This window comes from Urocampus carinirostris, chromosome 10 (genome assembly GCF_059441175.1).
Source record: "Urocampus carinirostris isolate Australia breed hairy pipefish chromosome 10, RoL_Ucar_1.0, whole genome shotgun sequence".
Taxonomy (NCBI): domain Eukaryota; kingdom Metazoa; phylum Chordata; class Actinopteri; order Syngnathiformes; family Syngnathidae; genus Urocampus; species Urocampus carinirostris.
Window position 1 is genome coordinate 857,698 of NC_142358.1, and position 22,449 is coordinate 880,146.

General features: G+C 37.5%; 1 protein-coding gene across 4 annotated transcripts in view; it reads right to left on the reverse strand.

Annotated features, from left to right (window-relative positions):
- myo18ab (myosin XVIIIA b) overlaps window positions 1-22,449 on the reverse strand; it is a 297,356-nt gene that overhangs the window by 195,743 nt on the left and 79,164 nt on the right. For 3 of the 4 annotated variants that reach the window (XM_088345491.1, XM_088345490.1, XM_088345487.1), the window contains exons 8-14: window positions 18,776-18,918; window positions 17,279-17,379; window positions 13,755-13,818; window positions 13,522-13,666; window positions 7,673-7,840; window positions 4,303-4,393; window positions 311-503 (exon numbers count right to left, since the gene is read on the reverse strand). In XM_088345491.1, coding sequence (XP_088201617.1) covers window positions 311-503; window positions 4,303-4,393; window positions 7,673-7,840; window positions 13,522-13,666; window positions 13,755-13,818; window positions 17,279-17,379; window positions 18,776-18,918 — 905 coding nt within the window. The remainder of the gene's footprint in view (window positions 1-310; window positions 504-4,302; window positions 4,394-7,672; window positions 7,841-13,521; window positions 13,667-13,754; window positions 13,819-17,278; window positions 17,380-18,775; window positions 18,919-22,449) is intronic. The other variant, XM_088345488.1, reaches the window with a different exon arrangement.

A 22,449-nucleotide genomic window follows, 5' to 3' on the forward strand; every position in this document is an offset into this window, starting at 1 on the left:
ATACTTGAATAGATGTTTTTGTTTATGAAGCCCATAAACTGGAATTTATTTGAATTTCTAAAATAACAATTTATCATGTTATTACTATGTTGTTACTATGTTAATGCCAGGTTAATTATCAAAAAAGGGTTGCATAAACTCATACAAACAATAATAAAAAATTTTTTGCCAGAAAATCATAATGACCCCGGCGGACACCTCAGCAGTCCTTAGGGGGCACCCTGGTGCCTGCATGCACTACGTTGGAGACCCCTGGTTTATGTCCTGTTAATACTCCTGTAAAGTTTGTGATGTAACAGCCCAACAGCACCTCCTTGTATCTATCCATTTCTTGGACAAAGGTTCGTTCATGGAACAAGGTCTGCAGCCTCTCCTGGGTGTAGTTTTGACAAAGCTCCTCAAACGTTGCACCACGTTGCTGCTGAGCAAGTCGAGGGTTCTGGTAACCTGGCGTGTCCACGATCAGAAGGGAGCACAAAGAATGTTGACTGGACTTCAGAGCTCTGGAAACATATTGAAAATGGCACCATATTGATCATGTCGACCTACGTGTTTCCCAACAACCTTAGTCTGGGTTACATAACAGAACAGGGTCCAAGGTAAATGACTAGACAAGGCAATGCTGAATATACCTTAGTGATGCAAAACAAATTTCAAAATCAGATTTCCTCAAGCACACCATCAATTGCCATATTTTGTTCCTTTACTGCAGTGGTCGCCAACCTTTTTTGAAGCGGAAAACACACCTATTTTATGGCCAAATTCAAGCACTTTTCAAACACTTTCAAGGCCAATTTTTCAATTGTTGCAGTACCTTCAAATGAAGAAATCCAGTGCCAAACATAAAACACGTTTTTATTGACTTTAATGACCTAAATAAAGTCACTATCTTGCAGCTAGCACATACTTGGTGCAATTTTGAGGAGTTCCTAAGAGTGATCTACGATCTTTTTGTGTCAATGGGCTGCTATAAACTGACATGAATTCTGCCGTACCGTTTCAACAATGCATTTTAACATGGGAAGGGCTCTATAGGTGTTGGGTAATAATTAAGTTCAATACAGAAGACAAGAAAGAAAGTACTGTATGCATAAAAAGCAGAATAATAATAATAAAATTGCTCGGAAGAAGAGTGCATTTAATCTTTCAATATTAGAGACTCCTGATTTTTTGCTTTTTATTTGACTTACAGTATTTTTTTAATTATTTTTAAGAGGATCTCTGTCTAAATTGGTTAAAACAGAATTGTACGTAGTTATTTATTTATTTTTTGCATTTTATCATCTTGTGTTGTTGTTCGACTTTAAATCTGATCTGTGTGTAAAAAGCTAAAATTGTTTTGTATTTTACAATTTTTCAGTGTCATTTTCACACACTTTTTTATAAAAGTTTTTTTTACATTTTAAATTCAGAAGCATCAATCTGGTGCGTTTTTAAGAGCAAAATCAAGGTGCTAAATCAATGATGAAAGTGTGCTCTTGCAAAGAATTGAATCAATGATATAATGCCTTAGCAAACAAGTCACACCCTCAAAGCATGGTCAACAAGACGTGGTACCTCTACTTACAAATGTCTCTACATACGAAAGTTTTAGGTTACAAAGTACCTGAACGGGAAAATATGGGGTCTAGTTACAAAGGCGTCTCAGGATACCAAGTCAAAACAGAACAGTACGCGCTGTCATTGGTCACTCCCAGTTCTCTCAGCATGCTCTTCGTGTCCTCTTGCAGCTCTGCAAACACTACTGTATGGTACCGGCAAGAAGAGCTATCATTAAAGACGTGCAGAAAAGTGGACAAGGAGAAAAGGAGAGGAAGATAATAGATAGGTATGAAAACAACACTGTCGTGCAGGAGGAAGTCTCGGAATTTGTGGAAAGGAATCACTCAGAAAATGTGCTTAACGGTTGGGCTAACGCTCATTATGATGAGGTCTTGCTAGCGCATTTACAAAGGGTTGTCAAAAGCGGACGTCATCAGTTTTTCAAGAAATGCTAGGCCAAAAACACTGCTCAGGACCAGTAAACTAAAAGGGCAGTAAAAAAAGTAAACAATTTTATTATTCGCTTTATTATTTGCTTTTTACATTATGTGACTCTTGTTTTATGTTTAATGGGGGTAATCTCATTTCAACATGTATTTGTTGTATGTTATGTTTTATTAAAAAATAAATACTTTTGCAGGGCTTGGAACGGATTGGTGCATTTGCATTTTGTAAAGTAAACTATTTTTAAGTTGTGTATTTCCCAGACTCCAATGCTATGAAATTAACCTGTTTTTCTGTTTTTAATTATACAAGTAATCCTCACACACACACATAGTCACGTTTCAAAGATCAGTCTATTTCCATTGTAATACGTTTTCAGTCTAATTTCCGTTGTAATGTGACGTGACACTCATGTGCGACTCCATCCATTCACTGCGCATGTGCGACCTTTCAATAAACCACGCCTACTGACCCGGATGTTGTCAGTTCTGCCTGGGCGACCAAGCAAGATGGCGGGCTCACTACATTTGCACAGTAGTTTACAACTTAATAAATGTCTAGGCCTGAATATTTTTGCCAGCAATGTAATTAATATATAGCTCCGACATCTTGGTGCCGAAACCCGGGAAAGTTGTTTTTTCTGAGTGGATTCTCGCGGATTGCAGACGAACATGCGGCCTGAAATTTGGGACTCACGTGGCCAGAAACAATGGCGGCGATAGCAACATAAATAAATTTGAAGACATTTTTTAACAAAAATATTGAAAAATCGTTAATAAATACTTTCTACTAAAAAAAATTATGGAATGAAAATGTATCGATTAAAATACAAATAAGTAAGATAACTTGTTGCAGATCAAGATACATCATTTTCACATTAAATAGGTGAAGCTAAAATAGTAGAATTAATAGTTTTGAAGGAAAATTTTAAATTAAGTGGGATGATTATACGTAATTTTTGTATTATACAGTGGAACCTCGGTTTTCGATTGCCTCTCAGTTCGAACAAATCGGAGTCCGACCAAAAATTTCCAGAAATTCTTGCTTCGCTGTTCGGTCAAAAAATCGGAGTTCGAACGCCAGTAATGTGTGAGTGCGTACGCTAGGGTGCGATGCTGAGCGGCGTACGGGTTTAGATCGCTCATTTCGTGCCCAACTGTTATCGCGTGCGGACGTGCTTCGTTTTGCTTTCGATTTTAATATAGGCGTACCAAGTGTTTTAGCCCCTAATTATGCCTCCGAAAAAAGTCAGTGCAAGCAGCTAAGTTGCTACAGGTGAAAATAGAAAAGTAGTGCGTACAACTATTGCAATTAAGAAAGAAATAATAGCAAAATATGAAGGAAGTGTGCGAGTGTCTGATCTTGCTAGGGAATACCCACTGTCCACCTGCGCTGACCACCACAAAGGTAAGAAATCCTATTCATAATTCTTTTCATTATCCTTTTTTTTTTATTTTTACATGTTCATGTTAGCGTAATCTTTCGTACGGAAGATTACGATAACGCGAACGTACGATTAGCCTGGGTTAGCTTTATGTTTACGTTGAACATTCAAGGTAAACACTCAGGGTGTTGGAACGGAGCCCCCTTTCCAATGAACTGCTCACCACTTGTTGTGGAGACCCGGGTGCTAAATGACTTGTAAACGACCGGATTTTTTTATTTTTACACATTCATGTTAGCGTAATCTTTCGTACAGAAGATTACGATAACGCGGACGTACGATTAGCCTGGGTTAGCTTTATGTTTACGTAAAACATTCAAGGTAAACATTCAGGGTGTTGGAACGGATTAAAACGATTTACATTATTTTGAATGGGAAAAATGATTTCGGTGATCGAACAAATCGGTTTTCGAACAGGGTTCTGGAACGGATTATGGTCGAGAACCGAGGTTCCACTGTACTGGTGACCTAAAGAGCCAGTGTGAGAGGGCGTGTAAGGAAAAGAAAGTAAAAATTAAGGAAAAAAGAGACAAAGAGCATACAGAAAGAAAGAGAAATATAAAGGGGAAAGTCTTATTTAAGAAGGCCATAAAGTCATGGGGTGAATGGGTAGAACTATCTGAGATAATCTGTTGCCTAGTTAGCAACAGTTTCGAAAAGCTCCGACACATTAAAAAGGCTATTATACTTAAAAATGTTTCAGGTTACAAAGCCAGAATGGATTACATTCGTAAGTAGAGGTAGCACTGTAGTGTATTTCCGATGCAGTGCTAGTTAAAGTTATCGTATGGGCGAGTAAACAGACCAAATCACCGATATGAGTTTTAAATTTATAAATGTAATACTTTTATCTGTGATTTCAAGAGTGTTACCTGTTTATAAGAAATATCACCAGACTGAAGAGCTCTGTGTAGAGACCTGATGCCATTGCCTCCAAACATTCGAAAGCAGAAACCTTTGAAACTAATAAAACAGATGAAAAAGGGAACATAGTCAAATTCCTCATTCTTAAAAACATTATACATTGAAATCAGTTATACAATTTAAGAGAGGGGTCTGGCATTTATATGGCGTCACGGGCCGCACTGGGTTAAAAAAATGTTGCCAAGGGGCCCATTCTGGTGATTTATTGTATTTCATTTAAGAATAAATATGCATGCCGACATCTATATGTTATGTTTTTAAAATAGATTTGTCTCGTCAAATTGGTTTTGAAATTATCACAGTTAAAGCAGTGGTTAGCATATTCACCTAATACACGAGATGTTCCAGGCCTGGAGAGTGATGGGCACAACCACGTTGTACTTGCCCAAAACACACCACAGAAAATGGTGCCCCTATGATCCTAAGCGATAGACCCACACCCCAATATTACTGTAGTTTTATTTTTGTATTTTTTCTGCAGTCGGATATTTGCTGTAGTTATGTTGTATTTTTGTAGCATTATTGTAGTTATATTTTTGGAGTATTCATGGAGATTTTCTGCAACAGTACTTTTGTACTAGTTTCCATAGTATTATTTTTGTTGTAAAGACTTCGACCATTCGACTTACGAAAAACGGTATATATAAAAAAAAAATTCGGGATGTCAAAAAATATCCGGACATTGCTGTAAGTTAGATTTTGTATTGTGTTGCACCTTTAGTACAGGAAAACAACTGTACAGGACAGTAATGTAGTTCACCCAGCATCCATCTCAAAGAAGAAATCTGGCTTCCTCTTCCTAGCTGGTGTGTAAACATTCTATACTGTATCTCCTGCGCGCTAAGAACTTTGACATTTTTATGGTTTGTTAATCTCGTGCATCCATTCAATATGGTTGGTGTCAAGTGTAAAGAGGCCAGCCGTTTCTTTTTAAATTAAAGTGGAATAAAAAAGCTTGATGAGGTTGAGAAAATGGTTAGATCGCTTTTTTTCGGCTTTCTACAACAGAGGAGGAAGTAGCCTAACTATGGAAGCCCATCTTCCACAAGTAAGTTAAACTTCACTTTATTTATCCTTATAGAGCATATCCTTTTTTTAAATGTTTATTTTTAATATAAAACAATACAGATTACTTATACAAGCCTTAAACATAATTCTATAAACCTTAAACATACTTATTTAAACCTTAAAGTTATTTCTATAATCCTGAAACATACATTCCATACAAACTAGCATGAAGACAAATTCAACTTAAGTAAGTAAGTAGGCAAGTGTCTGTATTTGTGGATTTTTATTTTTGTAGTATTTCTGTAGTAATATTCCTCTAGTACTGTGTTTGTATTATAGTATAACCGTAGTGCTGTTGTTGTATAACTGCGGAAGTGGTTTGAAGTATATCCAAAGTAGTATTTTTGTAGTATTTCAGTAGAATTTGTGTAGTAAATCCATAGTACTATCATTGTCGTATTTCTTTTGTATTTTATGTAAGATTATTGTACTTGTATTTTTGTTGTATTTTTGGGGTAATATTACTGAATTAATATTTTTTATAATAAAGTATTACTGTAGTAGTATTTATATGGTATTTGTTCTATAAAGAATGAAAGCAAAATAATATCCAACTAACTGATTTCGATATTTAGTTAGTATCTTTTATGTAGTCACACAAAGGGACAATACAATCGGGACCCTGTTATCACAAAAAGCAATAACATGTTTATATTAGTCGTACTTTATCTATTGCTATATTTTGAGTGTTAAAAAGCCTGCAAGGTTGCATGTGGCCGTAGCTTGTTTTAAGAGAACATGTCTGAAGAGAACAAAAATCAAAATGTTGGCAACAAAATTGGGTAAATCTGAATAATTTTGCTCTTACAAAAAGCAGTCTTTTGAGGATCAAGACCAGTGTTCTTATTGTACTACTTACTATGTTACTATGTTATTACTAGGTAAATTATTAGTGGTAGAAATAATATAAAAAATACGGACAGAAAAAAACAGAAAAAAAAAGTAAAAGTAAAAAAAGTAAGAGTGAAAAAAGAGAAAGAAATACCAAGATAGAGAAAGAAAGAAAGAAAGAAAGAGAAAAAAAAGAAAGAAGAGAGAAAAAGGAAAAAGAAGAGGAAAAGGAAAAAAAGAAAGAAAAGACAAAAAAAGAAAGAAAGAAAGAGAGGGAAAAATATAGAAAGACATAGAATGGGAAGGAAAGGGGAAAGTAAGAAGTAGGATTAATTTCACTTAGTCAACCACAACAAAATCATTTTACTAGAAAATCCCCATGACCCAGTATTGCTGAGCTATCTTGAGAACAGGTTCGCAGGCACCACAGATGTTCAATATTAATAAAAACAAATTTCAATGTGAAGAAATGCCATCTCCACAATGAAAAATGCCATCAACTCTGAACCCACAAGAAGGTTCAAAATAGTATACCATCCATAATCCAAACTTGCCATTGCTTATCAGTCACCCGAAAACCCAGACACTAAATACTGCGTCACCAACGTTGTTCAAATTGAGAGCTAACGGCACCAAATTTGATATGAATTTCTAAAATAGGAGATTATCTAGATGTCTTGCTAAATATCTAAAAAGTAGCTTGATAATTATCTATCAACGTAAACAAGTAAAAAGCTAAAAGGGAGCTAAACTAGCTAAAAGAGTAAAAAGCCAAGTAAATAGATATATAAAGCTAAAAAGCTAAATAGATAGTAAAAAGGCCAAAATTTAACTAGCAAAAAAAAAAAAAAGATAAAATAATGCAGAGATAGCATGTGAAAAAGCTAGCTAGATAGCTTGTTAAATAACTAAAAATGTAGGAAGATAGCTACAAAAATGTGCATTTTTTGCTCATAAGCTTTAAAAAATTCATAAATTGGATTTTAATTTGTGGTATTTCCTGTAAAATACATCCGTAAAAAGATGAAGATATATAAAGTTGCTTAATACATGAATAAATTCTCATTCTTTTTTTCCGAATTTCTTGCCTAAACATAAATATCAATACTTCAATAGATTATTTTATCCATGAAACCCATGAACTGGAATTTATTTACATTTCCAAAATAACAATTCATCATGTTATAACCATGTCATTACCAGGTTAATTAGTAAAAATAGGGTTAAACAGACTCATTCAAACAGTAAAAATAATTTTACTGAAAATCCCATTGACTCAGCACTGGTAAGATATTTTCAGAACCTGAAATGTACTGGTGCCCGTGGGCACCTCGATGGAGACCCCTGCATTAGATTGATATTCTACCCATTTGTACACAAAACTGCTATCTGAAAAAAATACATTTGTTTGATTTCTACCTGTGTCACTGAGGGTATTTTCGTCTTGTCCTCCCCTGAATGAACTGGAGTGCTTCATGCCTTTTGCTTGGTTCTTGAAAATAGAAGAAGAGAGCTCTTCTAAGGTGCATCCCAGGAGGTAAGCAGCCTTCTGGGCCCATTCATGACAAGCAAATTGCCTGCGTCCCGCTAAAATTAATTTTCCCAAAAAAAAAAGAAAAACATGCGTGAGGGAGTTTAACATTACTAAAAAAGCACTACAGTATACTTTTATTTTTCTGTTCCCCCCAAATATTTGTCAATACCGCATTTTACCTTCTATGGCAAGGGTCAGGAACATTTTTGACCCAAAAAGTCCATAAAAGCAAAAACAACTTTAAGCAGTTACACCAGGGGTCGGGAACCTTTTAGACTCAAAGAGACATAAAAGCAAAATATATTAATTTTATTTTGGGAAAGAGCCACAACATATATTATGAGACAAATTTACAAAATTGCTAAACCCGCGCCCCAGACAAAAGCTTAGTCTTCAGCACATTTATTTTTGATGATTTGATAAAAATTATGAAAAGAGAATAATGCCAGAGCCCGTGTCCCAAAATCAACAAACATACCACTTTAAACTTGTCTCTTTCTTGCAATTACTCAAGATCGGTTAAACTAATTTTTACCCTTTTTTTCATACATATTGGTTTCAAAACCAGATGCAAGCAGTTATTTTGTAAAAATGTCACAACATTCTGCAAACAGGGAGCCTAATGTGCTTACCTTTGGCGCAGACGGCGTAGGGCAAGAGATGGGAGGGAGTGCTTGCACTTTTTGCACAGCTCCACCAATACCTCCCACCCACCCAATCAAATAACTAAGTTCTCTTCCGGTGTTTTAGCATATTTACAGTTTGTTCTGTGGATTTCATCATAAGGTATCTGAACACTGAACACAGATTATATAGTGAGCTTTTATATGAAGGATTCTTTAACGTTGTACAGCCAAAACGAGTTTTTTTTTCTTTCTTTTTTTTGTGTGACACCTTGACTGTAAATTGTAGTGAAAAACGTGCCCTAATCTGACTGCATTGTAATTCAGCTTTGGTTTGGCCTTCCGTGTATCTGAACAGGATTAATGGCTCAAGTTTTGAACGAGAAGGAGAACATTTGCATGCAATCAAATTTGTCTCTGAGCCACAGGTACTCATAGAAAGAGCCATAGGTTCCCGACCCCTGAGTTACAAAAAAAAAAAAAATAGTCCCAATATATACAGTATTTCAAGGTTTTGTGCGCTCGTTAAGGCAGGTGATGGCCTTGGAGAAGAAGCAGTCTCTGAGCCTTTTTGTCTTTGTTCTAAAGGGCCTGTAGCACCTTAGAAGGCACCGGGTCAAAGAGAGGGTGGCCAGGGTCGGAAGGGTCCTTTATAATGTTAATAGATCCGCTGTGGTATTTTTACAAATTTGTTTAGAAAAAAAAAGCACATGTACATAAGACTTGCTCAGTACTTTGTTGATACACATCTAGCAGCCTCTTTTTGAATACAATGCACACCTATCTTTAAGCAGTTTTACCTATTCATCTCTCAATCTCTAAAGTTAGATGGCAAGCGTTAGTGCATAGCCATTTTTAGATCTTTCGAGAGATGTTGATCTTTTTGTATCTTGGCTGTGTGCTTAGGCGATAAACGCAGAACTGGCTGGGGCAAAAAAACAAGGGACACTGCAAAACCAGCACTAACACTAACACAGTGAGCAGCCACGCTAAATGGGATCCAACAACGAAAAGAAGTGAACGTGAAGCTAGCCGAGAATAAACCAAATGACACGGCAAAACCGGCAACTACACCAGGCTACCAGGCCAAAAACACATATTGGTCACCCAATGAACGCCAACCAAGATCAAACTAAACAGGATAACCCTGGACCACTAACGGACGCTAGATGGAAAAACAATCGTGACTCATACACAGCGAAAAACACAAACGAAAAGCCACAGTTTCCCACCTCGCCCAAGAAGAAATACGCTGTCTGTTTTTGGAGGTTGCCTAACATGTTGTATTAATGTGATTCGCCATTTAAAAGTTTTGGGTTCCTTCATAGACCTCACAGATCTACATGAAACAAGACAGATGGGTCAACTTTGAGATTACATTTTTGGAGTCCACTGGCGCGTGAAATATTTTGCAACATATTTGAATAATCGTGTGAAGGAACACTATGTGTTATGTGTCTAATTAAAAAAAAACTGTTGAGGGAATACCTTAAAGGCGGGCTTGGTTAAGTTAGGCGGCCAGGTATATGAATAAAACTAATCGTTCAGAACTTCTTCAATTAATGAACGCTGGAGACCACTGTGCTTATTGGGACCTTTAAAGCTTCAGGACAATTTACATACCCTTTCCCAGATTTGAGGTCCAGGACAATCCTGTCTAAGCAGTCTACAAACAACTCATTTGACTTCAAAAACCATTATGGAGTTCTGTGTGTGGAATTCTGAGGAAAAAAAGTTAACTGAATTCATTTATAGTAAGTCTCTAATATAACATAACAAGGAAAAGTGAAGCGCTGTGAATACTATGCAACTTTTTCATTTTCAAAAATAGCATCCACACATTGGCTGACCCATGTTAGATTTTTGAAAAATGCGTAATTTGCCAAATTGCGAGCCGAGTTCTGATATAAGATCAGCTGAATGTTCCACTTTGATTCAATGCCAAGATAGAAATTGTGCTACAATGGAGGCAAAAAGAAAATGGTCAATATACACTGTCAAGAATCTGAAATTGAGAATCTCTTATCCAAAAGGCAAGCATGCGAATTATCAATTGATAAAATTGAAGATTCAAAAGTTGGTCGATTAGCTAGTTGTTTCGGGGCCAGCTGTAACAGGTACTTATACTTAATTCCACCATGGTTATAAAAGAGCCAATATTGACTATTTAAGAATACACGAAGAGCTGAAGAGACCAAAAGTGACAAACTGAAAATGAGTATTAACAAGACAAGGTCTGGGACGCATACAGGCAAAATTATATTTAATATATATTACCTTCATTTCCATCTGCATTGCATAGGAGGCAGCATGCAAACATGCAAGTACAGAGGTGGTTAAATCGACAGTACAATAGAAGAAGAAAATGCAAGCAATAGTAGTGAATACATTTTTGATAACTCAGCATAATACATTTCCATTACTAGCTTTGACAATCACAGGTTTCCTACAGTTTAAGGCAAGTTAAATTGAATACTTTTAAAAAATGTATAACTGCCTTTTGAACTCAAATTTAAGACCAAGTCAACAAAATAGAAGGAAATATATATATATATATATATATATATATATATATATATATATATATATAGTGTTTTTTTTTTTTAAATCTTTTTGATAATCTTTTAATTATTCTATTTGCACACAGTACATCGTGCATCATACACATTACCCAGTGAAACGTGTAGCCATAGCGAAAAACGTTCATCTGACAGCCATTTTTCATTAAATGTACTTTCTCATGGTCCATAGTAAACATCCAATTGAAACCACATCACAGTTTAGCTAGTTTTGTTATTGCGATCAAGGGTAGGCAAGCTTTACCGAAGATCCAATCAGTAAAGAGTGGAAGTGTCGTTTCTGACATTTTGACCTAAAGCAGGGTTCTGAAATCCAAAATGTTGAAAGAGCCACATTGGAATAACCTAAAATAAATTTGTCTGGAGCTGCAAACAATTAAAAGCTTTATATAAGCCTTATAATGAATGCAACATGTGCTGCTGCATCTGTATTAGCTATATTAGCCTACTATCAAAGTTATGAAACCTAATTCAGCTCATCCTGTGGATAATGAAGCACCACGTGACTATTCTATTGTTGGATACCTCCTCAAATATAACGTCATTACAATATTAATGCATTAAGTATGTTTTGTTTCTTTGATAAAATTAAAGAAATACAATAAAGAGTACAATATTTCATGTCATTTTCATTTTAAGTATTTGAAAAAAAAACTTAATTGAACATGCATAATATGCTCCTTATCTGAGCAAGATAAAGAGTGCAATAAAACGTAGCATGCATACATAAAAAAATAAAACAACAACCTTTTGATAAGTAAATAAAATCACATTAATGCAATTAGGTTTGATTTCTCTGCAAAAGTCAAACAAAGTGCATGGGTCAAACAGATTCATCTCTCTCTCTCTTATTTGATACTTAAAGCAGGCATCTTAGACCTGAGCAACAATACAAAAATAATATCTCCCCCCAAAAAAAATCAGAAATCACAAAAACAGTTTCGTTGTTACTCAAAAAGTGCTTATAACAGCAATCTGATTTCACCCGTTTAATGGGACTTCTGTGTTAAAATTAAGAGTGCAGCGTTATATTGTGACACTGATCCTTTAACAGTGGCAGAGCTTGAGATTCGCTCCGCTCAAACAGGAAAGAAGGCAGGAGGACACACCAAGCGGCAAGTTTTTTTTTCTCTTATCTTATAGTTAGTCTCATAGTAATATTTACTGTTTTTACAGCATATGAAAACATTAGTTTGTGTCATGTTTGTCCTCCTACAGAAACCATATTAAAGTTGGATAAAAATTTCTAAATAGTTCCGTAAATAGTATTTTTTTGTATTTTATCATTTACTTATAGCACTAAAGTGTCAATATTTTTAATTTATATTTTATTGTGTTGCACTTTCTGGGATTTTTTGTTGCTCAACTTTCATTCTTTTTAGTGTGTAAAAACCTATATCTTTTTGGATTTTGAACATTTTTTTGTATATCTGCGAATATTTTAATTTATATTTGATGAGTTTTGCAGGGATCCCTGGAAAACATGAAATAACTAATTGCTAAAAAATTTGGTGAGTAGTGTTTTTTTACTATTGATAATTTCTCATTATTTAAATACTCTATACTCTATAGAAAAACGTTATATTGGGTATTTTTGTATTATATATTTTATTATTTTATTTTTAAACACAAGGATACTGCTGGAAGTGTGAATTTCCCCACAGGGATGAATAAAGTAACTATACATCTATCTATCTAATATATCATTTAAAAAAAAAATCTGGGGAGCCGTTTGGGAGCCGAAAGAGCCAAGCCAAATTAGACGTTTTTTTGAGTAGAGCTGTCCTCTTGGGTGCGACCAGTAGGGGGTAGTGACGCTTCGCAAGACAATGCTATAATGACAAGTCCTGACCAGCTGTATCTCTGTGTGGTGTGGAGGCTGCAGCGCTACTGACTGGGGTAGTGTGAGGAGGGTAACGAGGACAGCAGAGAAAATAATCGGGACTACACTTCCCTCCATTCAGGACATTGGCCAGAAGCGCTGCCTATCCCATGCTAAGAACATTACCGGGGACCCCTCTCACCCCCATCATGGACTGTTCACTCTGCTAGCCTCTGGGAAGAGGTTCTGCAGTGTGCGGTGCAGGACCACCAGGCTCCGCAATAGTCTAGTCCCCCTGGCCATTAGACTGTTAAATGGTCAATCTAACATATAGTTAACTTAAATCTAAACGGCTGCTAATCTGACTTTTTGCACTACTGGCAGTTTTTTATAGCTTGCCACTCATTGCACATTGCTCTCTGCACTATGGTAATTACAGCGTTATTGTTACAGTGTTAATGTTACTGTGTACCTGACTTGTTAACCTGACTGCCCATTTTGCACATCTGGTTAGCTACTCTTCTTGCACTATCGGCACTATGGTAAAATACTATACGTAGCCAATTACAATACAACTTTATTTATATCTGTACATTCAAGGAAACTGTGGGGGTCAGATGCATCGACATTTCGTTCTGTATACACGTGTACTAGAATGACAATAAAGTAGATCTGAATCTGAATCTGAATTTGCTTTAAAGAACCAATACCTTTGGTTGCTCCTGCAGCTCCCAAGTGGTAAATAGCTCCCAGGATAAGCCAGAGAGCATTCTGTTCTGCACTAGAAATGCCCAGCACCTTCATCGCTGCCTGCAGTTTAGTAAACTGCTGGGAAGCTCGCTGTTTATCCTCGGCCTGTAAAAGATAGTCTTATCAAACTTTGACCAAGCTTAACAAAAAATTAAGTTGACTACAGTAATATATATAATTCGATTTGACTCACCTTTGACTGTGGAATTATGACAAAAAAACTGTTCTCGGCCAGGTGGTTGAAGTGGAGCTGAGTTCTGTAAAATAAAGGTCCTTAAATTTCAATTTTTGAGGGGTCATCTCAAGCCATATACTGGATGGTAAACAAACATTATCATCCATCATCCCAGACAAGCTACTGCTGAAGCCACATGCGGTAGGTCTGCCTGTGTCATTGTGCCACTGATCAGGGAATTTCTAACCAACAGGTCTCAGTTGGTGAGAAATAGAGAGCCAAAATCACCCCCCTCTCCAGTCCTCAGCACGGGCATGCCATCGGGGTGTGTGCTCAGCCAAGCCCTCTTCACTCTATTTACTCATGATTGTGCTGCCATCAATCCCAATAAATAGAATTGTGGTGGGTCTCTTGGCAACAATGACACCCACTACATTGAGGAGATACAACAACTCTCACAGAGGTGTTCGCCAAACAACCTGATGCTGAACACTAAGAAAACCAAGGAGGTCATTGTAGACTTAAGGAGCTCCAGAAAGACTGAGCCCTTTTTTGTCCTGGACGGAGAATTAGTTGAGCTGGTGGTCACCATAACATCAGACTTCCCCTGGTCTACCAACACTTGCCGCTTGGTGAAGAAAACTCAGCAATAGGGCTGCAACTAACGATTATTTTGATAATCGATAAATTTGATTATTATTTTGATCAAGCGATGAATAGGATTTTTTAAAAATACATTTTACATTTCCTCCTCTGTTCAAATATTGAAAATTTGGACGGATAGAAAAAAAGTGCACAAAACAATAGAAAATTATGGAAAATAAAAAAAATTTAAAAATTAAATGTTTGCCAAAAAAAACTCAACAATGAACCAAAAATACATAAAAATATATGCCAAACACCTGTGAATATGTAAGATGGATATTTCCAGCCACCTTAACCAACTTTAGATTTATCACACAAATCGAAAATGAAAAGCAAAAAATTGTATTTTATGTGTAGCAAAATTGTTATCTCTGGCAAAAAATATCAAAAATGTAAACCCACTTTTCAAATTGTGTCAATTTGTTTTTTGGATTAAATCTTTGAATGTGATAAACAATCCCAATGTGCAAATGATATCTAGTATGCTTAAAAATCAGCCCCTTGTGTTAAGTTAAACATGTCACCATTATCATTTCATTTTCTGTTTTTTGTCTCTTTATTTCTGCAGCACTTTGTCTTCCTTTGTAAATTGTTGATTTTTTTGTGTTTGACTGGGTTATGCAAATTTTGTTGGGAATGATGCAATGTTCAATAAAAACTTTTATAAAAACAGTATAAGGGCGCGCTCTGCCGACCCCAGTGCAACTTCAACCCTATAACTTCACAACAAAATGCAATGCACTTATTTGCATTAATTTAACATGCTTAGGCTTATAAATGACGTGACACAACAAATCGATGAGGAAATAGGTTGGCAACACCGTTAATAATTGATTTTATCGATTTTTTTGTTGCAGCCCTACCCAGCAAAAAACTTTTTCACAGAAAACCTAAATGGGCTGCTCTCTTCCCTTGACTACTCCTCAAGGTTTACAAAGCAACAATGGGGTGCATCATCTGCCCAACTTGACAATGTGGCAGGGCGGCTGCACAGCACAAGAAAAGAAACGACTGGCACGGGTGATTAAGACTGCATGGGGCATCACGGGCTGCTACCTCCCTGACTCGGAATCCATATATGCGGGACAAGTCAAGAGGAGAGCAAGGGCCATCGCCATGGATCAAAGTAACCAAGCCGACACACTGTTTGTAGCACTTCTGTCAGGAAACTTGAGAGTAGATGGGTGTGGCGACCTTTGCAGATTGATAACAGACACAAAAATGAATAGGAGTGCTCACCTAAGTCAAAGATAATTCTATGTCACAGGTGTCAAACACAGCCCGCTGAGGGTTTTATTCCAGCCCGGAAGAAGCACAAGAGATAAATGAGCTGCAGTATCAAATATGTCCACTTGATGTCGCTAAAGCAAATGGGTCTCTCCCTCTCCCCCTCTCTCTTTTTCTTTCCCTCTTTCTATCTTTCCCTCTCTTTTTTTCTATGTTTCTTTCTCTCACTATCTCTCTCCGTGTTTCTCCTTGTCTGATTCTCACTTTCTCTCTTACTCTCTCCCTCTTTTTCTCACTGTGTCTTTCTCACTTCTTTTTCTCTTTTGTTCTTTCTTTTTTCTTACTTTTTCTCTTTCTCACTCTCTTTCACTCTCCTCCTCACTGTTAGTCATTGGTCCATCTAAATGCCGGGACTTATTCTCAAAAACTGCTGTGAACATTGACAAATGTCACATCACACAGAGTGACTCAGTTAAAAATTTAGGTGTCATATTTGACCCTGATCTATCCTTTGAAATGCATAAAAAGAAAATTACTAGAACCGCTTTCTTCCATCTTCGTAACATTGCTAAAATCCGTTCAATACTGTCTCAGTCGGATGCGGAATTCATAATTCATGCGTTTGTTACCTCCCGTCTCGATTACTGTAATGCACTACTCTCTGGTCTCCCGAAGTCTAGAATCAAGTCTCTTCAGCTGGTACAAAATGCTGCAGCGAGGCTTCTAACTAGGACAAAAAAGTACGATCACATAACACCGATTTTGGCTAACCTGCATTGGCTCCCAGTTAGCCTTAGATGTGATTTCAAGGTTCTCTTAGTATTATACAAAATCATACATGGACTTGCTCCCTCTTATCTTTCAGATCTGATTTGCCCCTATGTCCCGGTCCGGAGCCTACGATCTGAGAGTGCCGGTCTTCTGGTGATCCCAAGAGCAAAGAAGTGTTCTGCTGGTTCGAGAGCGTTCTCCATCCGGGCACCGGTGCTGTGGAATGCTCTTCCCCCTGAGATCCGATCTGCAACCTCAGTGGAAATGTTTAAATCTAAGCTTAAAACTCACTTCTACTCCATAGCATATGAAAAACCTACTCTTCTCGTCGGCTGAAAAGTAGTCTGTGTAATATAGTGTAATAATCTGTGAAGCCCTTTGAGACTCTTTGTGATTTAGGGCTATACAAATAAAAATGACTTGACTTGACTCTCTCTGTCTCTCACCCCATCCCTATCTTTCTTTCACCTTTTGTTTCTATCTCACTTTCTTTATTTCTTTCCCTTTCTTTTTCAGTCTCCTTCCTTCTCTCTTTTCCCTCTCTTTCACTTTCTCTCTCCTTTGTTTCCCCTTCTTCTTCCTGTTGTATTGTGCACTCGCTATCTCTCTCCTTACTTCTAGTTCTCTCTTTTTCTCTTCTTTTCTCTTTACTTCTCCCTTTCTCAGTCTCTCTTGTTCTCTTGCTTTTTTCATCACTCTCTTTCCTTCGCTCTTGTTCTTCCTCTCTTTTTGTCTTTCTCTTTAATCTACTAGTCTAGCTCCTGTGACATTTTTGTCTGGCAAGTGCCTCCAAACTAAAATGAGTTTGACACCCCTGTTCTGGGTCAATGATAAAAAAATACGCCAATGACCATTTGGTAATGGATCCTTTTTGGCAACAGAAATATAAGTAGATTCACCTTAGGGTGCTGTCAGCCCCTGCCATCATATAATAGAAAACGTTGAAGGTTGACTCGTTCTCTGGTCTTCTGCTCACCCTCATTTTCTCCAGCAACATTGTCTAAGTGGAAAGGAAAAACGCATGCCACCATCCTTTTATCTACTTTGCTCAACCATATTATTTTTAATGTTTTTAACCCCTTACCGTTCCTGCAAAATTGCTCTAAAATCAATATCACAAAGACGTACCCAAAGGAAATTAAATGCGATTCTTGAACCGTTTAAAGAATATGGAAGGTTTTGGTCTTTTTTGAAAGGTAAGACTTAAAAGTTTTGTCCCAACTTGAAATATCTACTGCAAAGGCTACAAGCAATGAGTAATCTAAGTTGGAACACACAGAAATAGAAGGTGTTTATTCTCACCTGAATTTCTTAACGCAATTAAACGCCTGTGTAGCGTGGGTATCTTAGCTGGAAAACAGGTGAGACAATAGCTTGAAGCCTTACCCAGTGCTTTGTCAAAGTTGATCAAAATCTGAAAAACTAAAGATGTATTTTATAAATTTTTCCAAGGGTAGGTGTAGCAGTTTCCAAAAGTGGCCATTTGGAGACGACCAGTTTACAGCATTAAAACTTTTGCAAATGTGTGTTCGACTTAGGCCATTTTTATAAACATTGTGAAAGAGTTGTAAATGTTTGACTTCTCTTTCCAGAAGTCAAATCAATGATTGACTACAGTTTCCCGTAATAATAGTGCATAAAAATGAATCACGAATTGCGTTGCAGACTTTAATTTTCGGCTCTGATTTTAATATACTTCTGGAAAATGGCCTAATGTTATGTTTGGAATTTCATTGGCTGACCAATGTGTCAATGATCATTCGGATCAATTACTACTGGCTGAAGATATTCAAAACTACAGGTGGGAATCTGTCTTTTATTTAAACCGGACCGTATAGGCTAATGTGGGCAGTGGGCTGTAAAAAAAAGCCATCTATTGCCTGAGCGGGGTGTCAATCGAACGATCAGAGGCTAACAACCATATTAGGAACAATTTTACGAGTCTGTTTAGGTTTAAATGGAGGTTTTGGAGCAAAACGAACAGATTCAAAGACAAAACGTCAAAGGAAGAAGAAATGCTTAAAGGAATTTTGTTTATCTGTGGGCATTATCATGTCAAGGTTGAATTCGCTTGATATAACTAAGCCATTTTTTGGACATTCAACAAATTTGATGACGGATAGGGGACGTTATTGGTGAGCTACACAGCTTTATAGATTTCGGGAATCGTGTTTCAGACTGATGATGTTTCTGTAATGTGTATATGTTGAAATGGTCATCATACCTTAAATAATAAGAGTGCAAGCTTTCCAATAATAGGGAGCATGACGTATTTTAGTGACTGGTGACATCGACAAAAATTTGATTATCAAAGTCCACCGACCTGCCGGCCTGGCTATTGGAACGATAAGGGGTTGATGACATGCTCTGTATGTATTTGGGTTATTTTTATTTACCTGAATAGATGCAGATGCTACCTGTCCAGCCTGATCAAAGTCAAGCGAGACGACATGTGAAAAGCGACTGGCATTGGCATTCATAGAGGTGGATGTGTTTCCAAAAGCTTCAAGGATTGTGTAGACCGCTTGCCATTTCTCTGCTAAGTGACAAAAATAAAAGAAAAATGCACAATTTTGACACATTAATCAGATTAGTGCAAGGCATTGAAAACCTAAAGTAGATTAGAGAAAACCTCTGTAAAAATAACAGATTACAAAATTTACAGTCTGAAGTAATTGACATCAAAGGCATTGAATGTGAAGCAGTTAGATTATTATATAGATTTTTTAATAAGAGCTTTATACAGTCATTTACCAATTTACTTTTCCATACCTGCCAACTTTTAGTGAAAAAGCCAAGTAGCTAGGGTCAGGTCCAGGACGATGCCATGGGGGAGTGGTAAAAGTGCAAATATAATTTTAACCCCCCTGATAAATATAATATAATTTTAACCCCCCTGAACTTAAAGGATTTTTAGCATTTTCAGGGCTTAAAATGCAGCTAAGAAATAACAAATTTTACATATTTTCACAATCACAACTTCATGTTTACTGTCAATTTACCTTAACTGTACTAATGGAAATAATCAAAAGAAAGTTCTTTAAAGCTCAATAATGTATTTAATATAACAAAGTCATAGAAAACCCTCATAGTTTTCTTTTCTTTTCAATATTTGATACAGTAAGACACAAAACATTTATGTTTTTTATCATTGAAGTAAAATTATTCAGTGTTGGTTCTAGGGCTGGTTTTCAGTTTAATTTGGAAAGTTTTGATTTGAGATATTCCAGTATATTTGTGAGTGAATAATTATATACCGTAAATTCCGGACTATAAGCCGCTACTTTTTTCCCAAACGTTCAACCCTGCTGCTTATTCAGTGATGCGGCCAATTTATGTAATTTTTCTAACGGCCGCTAGCGGCGCTCGAGTACAAAAGGTAAGATTTAGACCGCTGGAATATAAGACTGCAACTTCTTAGCTTGTGCACAAATTAAATTAGCGTAAACTTAACCTCATCATGCAATTTGCAAAAAGGAAGGCACATGACGCAGCTTTCAAGCTAAAAACAATCGAGCAATCCGATAAAGAAGGAAACAGAGCTATTGCACGTAAACTTTTCATTGCGAGCGTGTTGCTAGCGTGTTTTGGAATAAGGGAGCGTGGGACGACGTCTGTATGACAAAGTTTCTTTCCGATACTGAGGAAGAGGACTTTGATGGCGTCAGTTATAAGCAGGAAGATGAGGATGGTTTACAGTGGGACCACCTCTTGCGGGTTCGGGCGAACATCAGCGGACGCGGGATAAGGCGGCCGGCTGGATGGGACGGGGGAGGAAAGGGGGAGTCGGCGGAGGTCACTCCCGGGCCGCGCGACGGAGTGAGTTCGGCGGACGCGGCGTCACCCTAATAAGGATAAGGGGTGCAGATAATGAGATGAGATGAGATCTTTTTTTTCTTTTTTTTGAAGGTGCACCGCTACTTCGCGGATTTTCACTTATCGCGGGTGGTTTTGGTCCTCATTAACCGCGATAACCGAGGTCTTACTGTACCGTGATTTTAACAGGTACGGTATATTCTTTTAACAGACCCGTTTACTGCTTTGCGAGCGTGTTGCTAGTAGCGTGTTGCTATCGGTAACAGTCACGGTTTGGGATGAAAGTTGTATTACTATAAATTTATTTATTTAATTATTATTCAGCCAGTATCAACCATCAACATGATATCTACCGGAAATCATTTTGTCACGCGAAGCTATCGACGTGACTCGTCGCCTTCGATCGGCGCCAGACCCAACTGCTGTGTTGAGAGTCATTAGGTGACCAAACCCGCCAATTCCAACCCTTAATGCCGAGCGCCAAGCAGGGAGGGAATGTTGTAAGTCTTAGGTATGACTCGGCCGAGGCTTGACCAGCGACCTCCCAGTCTCGGAGCGGGCGCCCTCTCATCTAGGCTACCCAGCTGGTTATTATTAAAGCTTTGAAAACTCTCTCTGTGTACCGTCTTTCTTTGTAAATATGTGTAACCATGTATAATATGTATTTGCAACTGTATATTTTTGTAATGTATTTATTTTAGAGACTTATTCTGATATGTTTTCCACGGGCGAATCAAAAAGAAGGGGTGAAAACAACGGGGGCTGACGGGAAGTGGAGGAAAGGTGAGATGTGTTTTTGGACGCAGCGGAAAATAGTGGATGTATATTTTTCCCACCCTTACCTTTGGAAATATTGACTTTTTTTCCTTGGATTGCTTTCAACGGGACCCGGACTCTGCAGGTCTGCATCAAACCTTAAGTACCGGTATCATTTTCCGTTCATTTTGCCGGCTGTGGTCATAGGGCTTTGTACGTTATATTCAGGTACAATCGCGGGACTTAAAGTCGGGTTTGGGTTACTTTTGTGATTGTGTAACATGTTTTAATGTGGGCGCATGCGGCTTATACACAAGTGCGGCATGTGTAAGTACAAAAGCAGTTATCCTCTTAAAATGTGGTGGGTGCGGCTTGTAATCAGGTGCGCTCTATAGAATTTACGGTAATTGATTTTGATCAGTTTCGATATGAAATAATAACCATTTTGAATAAATTGCGTAGTCAATGACCTGCGATGTTTGCCGATGGAGATTTTTCGTTTTCCGGGGTTCCGTTTAGCAGAGTGGATGACGTCACGCGCTAAGCCGGGAATCGGAGAGGAGGTCAGCTCCGGTAGCTACCGATTGCTCCAGGTAGCTCCACGTTAGCGTCCGAGATGCTAGACGTGAGCCAGGTTTCCGTAAAACACAGCAAACTGCACTCCCTGTACATTTTGATGTTTTTCACCAGCACAACTAGTTCGTAGGTCTTATTTGGTAAGAGTTTACATTTACCATGGTTACGGACTGTACAGAAGACTTATAACGCCGCTAGCCGCTTAGCCTGAGCTCCAGCACTGCATCCACGATAGGGCGCCCTCAACACGCCGGCGCGAGAATTCTTCAGGGCAAGGAGTTGATTCCTCGGATAAACGCATTTTTGTGCGTTAAACCCCATAATGGATATGATAGAAAGTAATCCAAAGTGTACGGACGGCACCGAAGACTTATACAAAAGAAAACGTAGTTTTTGTGGCCCAACAGTAATACCGTAGTGGGTTCAAGAAAACCGTACTCATTACGGCAAAACCGTAGTACTTGAAAGGTATGATATATGCGTACATATACATACATAAATATGTATATATACATACATAAATATGTATATATATATATATATATATATATATATATATATATATACCGTATTTTCCGCACTATAAGACGCACCTAAAAGCCTTTATTTTTTTCAAAAGCTGACCATGCGCCTTATAATACAGTGCGCCTTATATATGGATCAATATTAAGTCTTGCAACTAAAGCAAGCAGCCGCCGACTAGATTTTCCCCCGAAGGCGAAGTCGTCTGCGGTGTATGCTGGGATTTATATACCGGCGTTTCATTTCCTAACCAATGTGTCAATCATCATTTGAATCAGTCACTATTGGCTAAAGTTATTCGGAGGTAAAGAGGGCGGATCCTTTTTATCATTTACAGGCTCGCATAGGCTAAAGGGGCGAAACAAAGCCTGCAATTGGCCGAAAAAGATGAATGTGAATC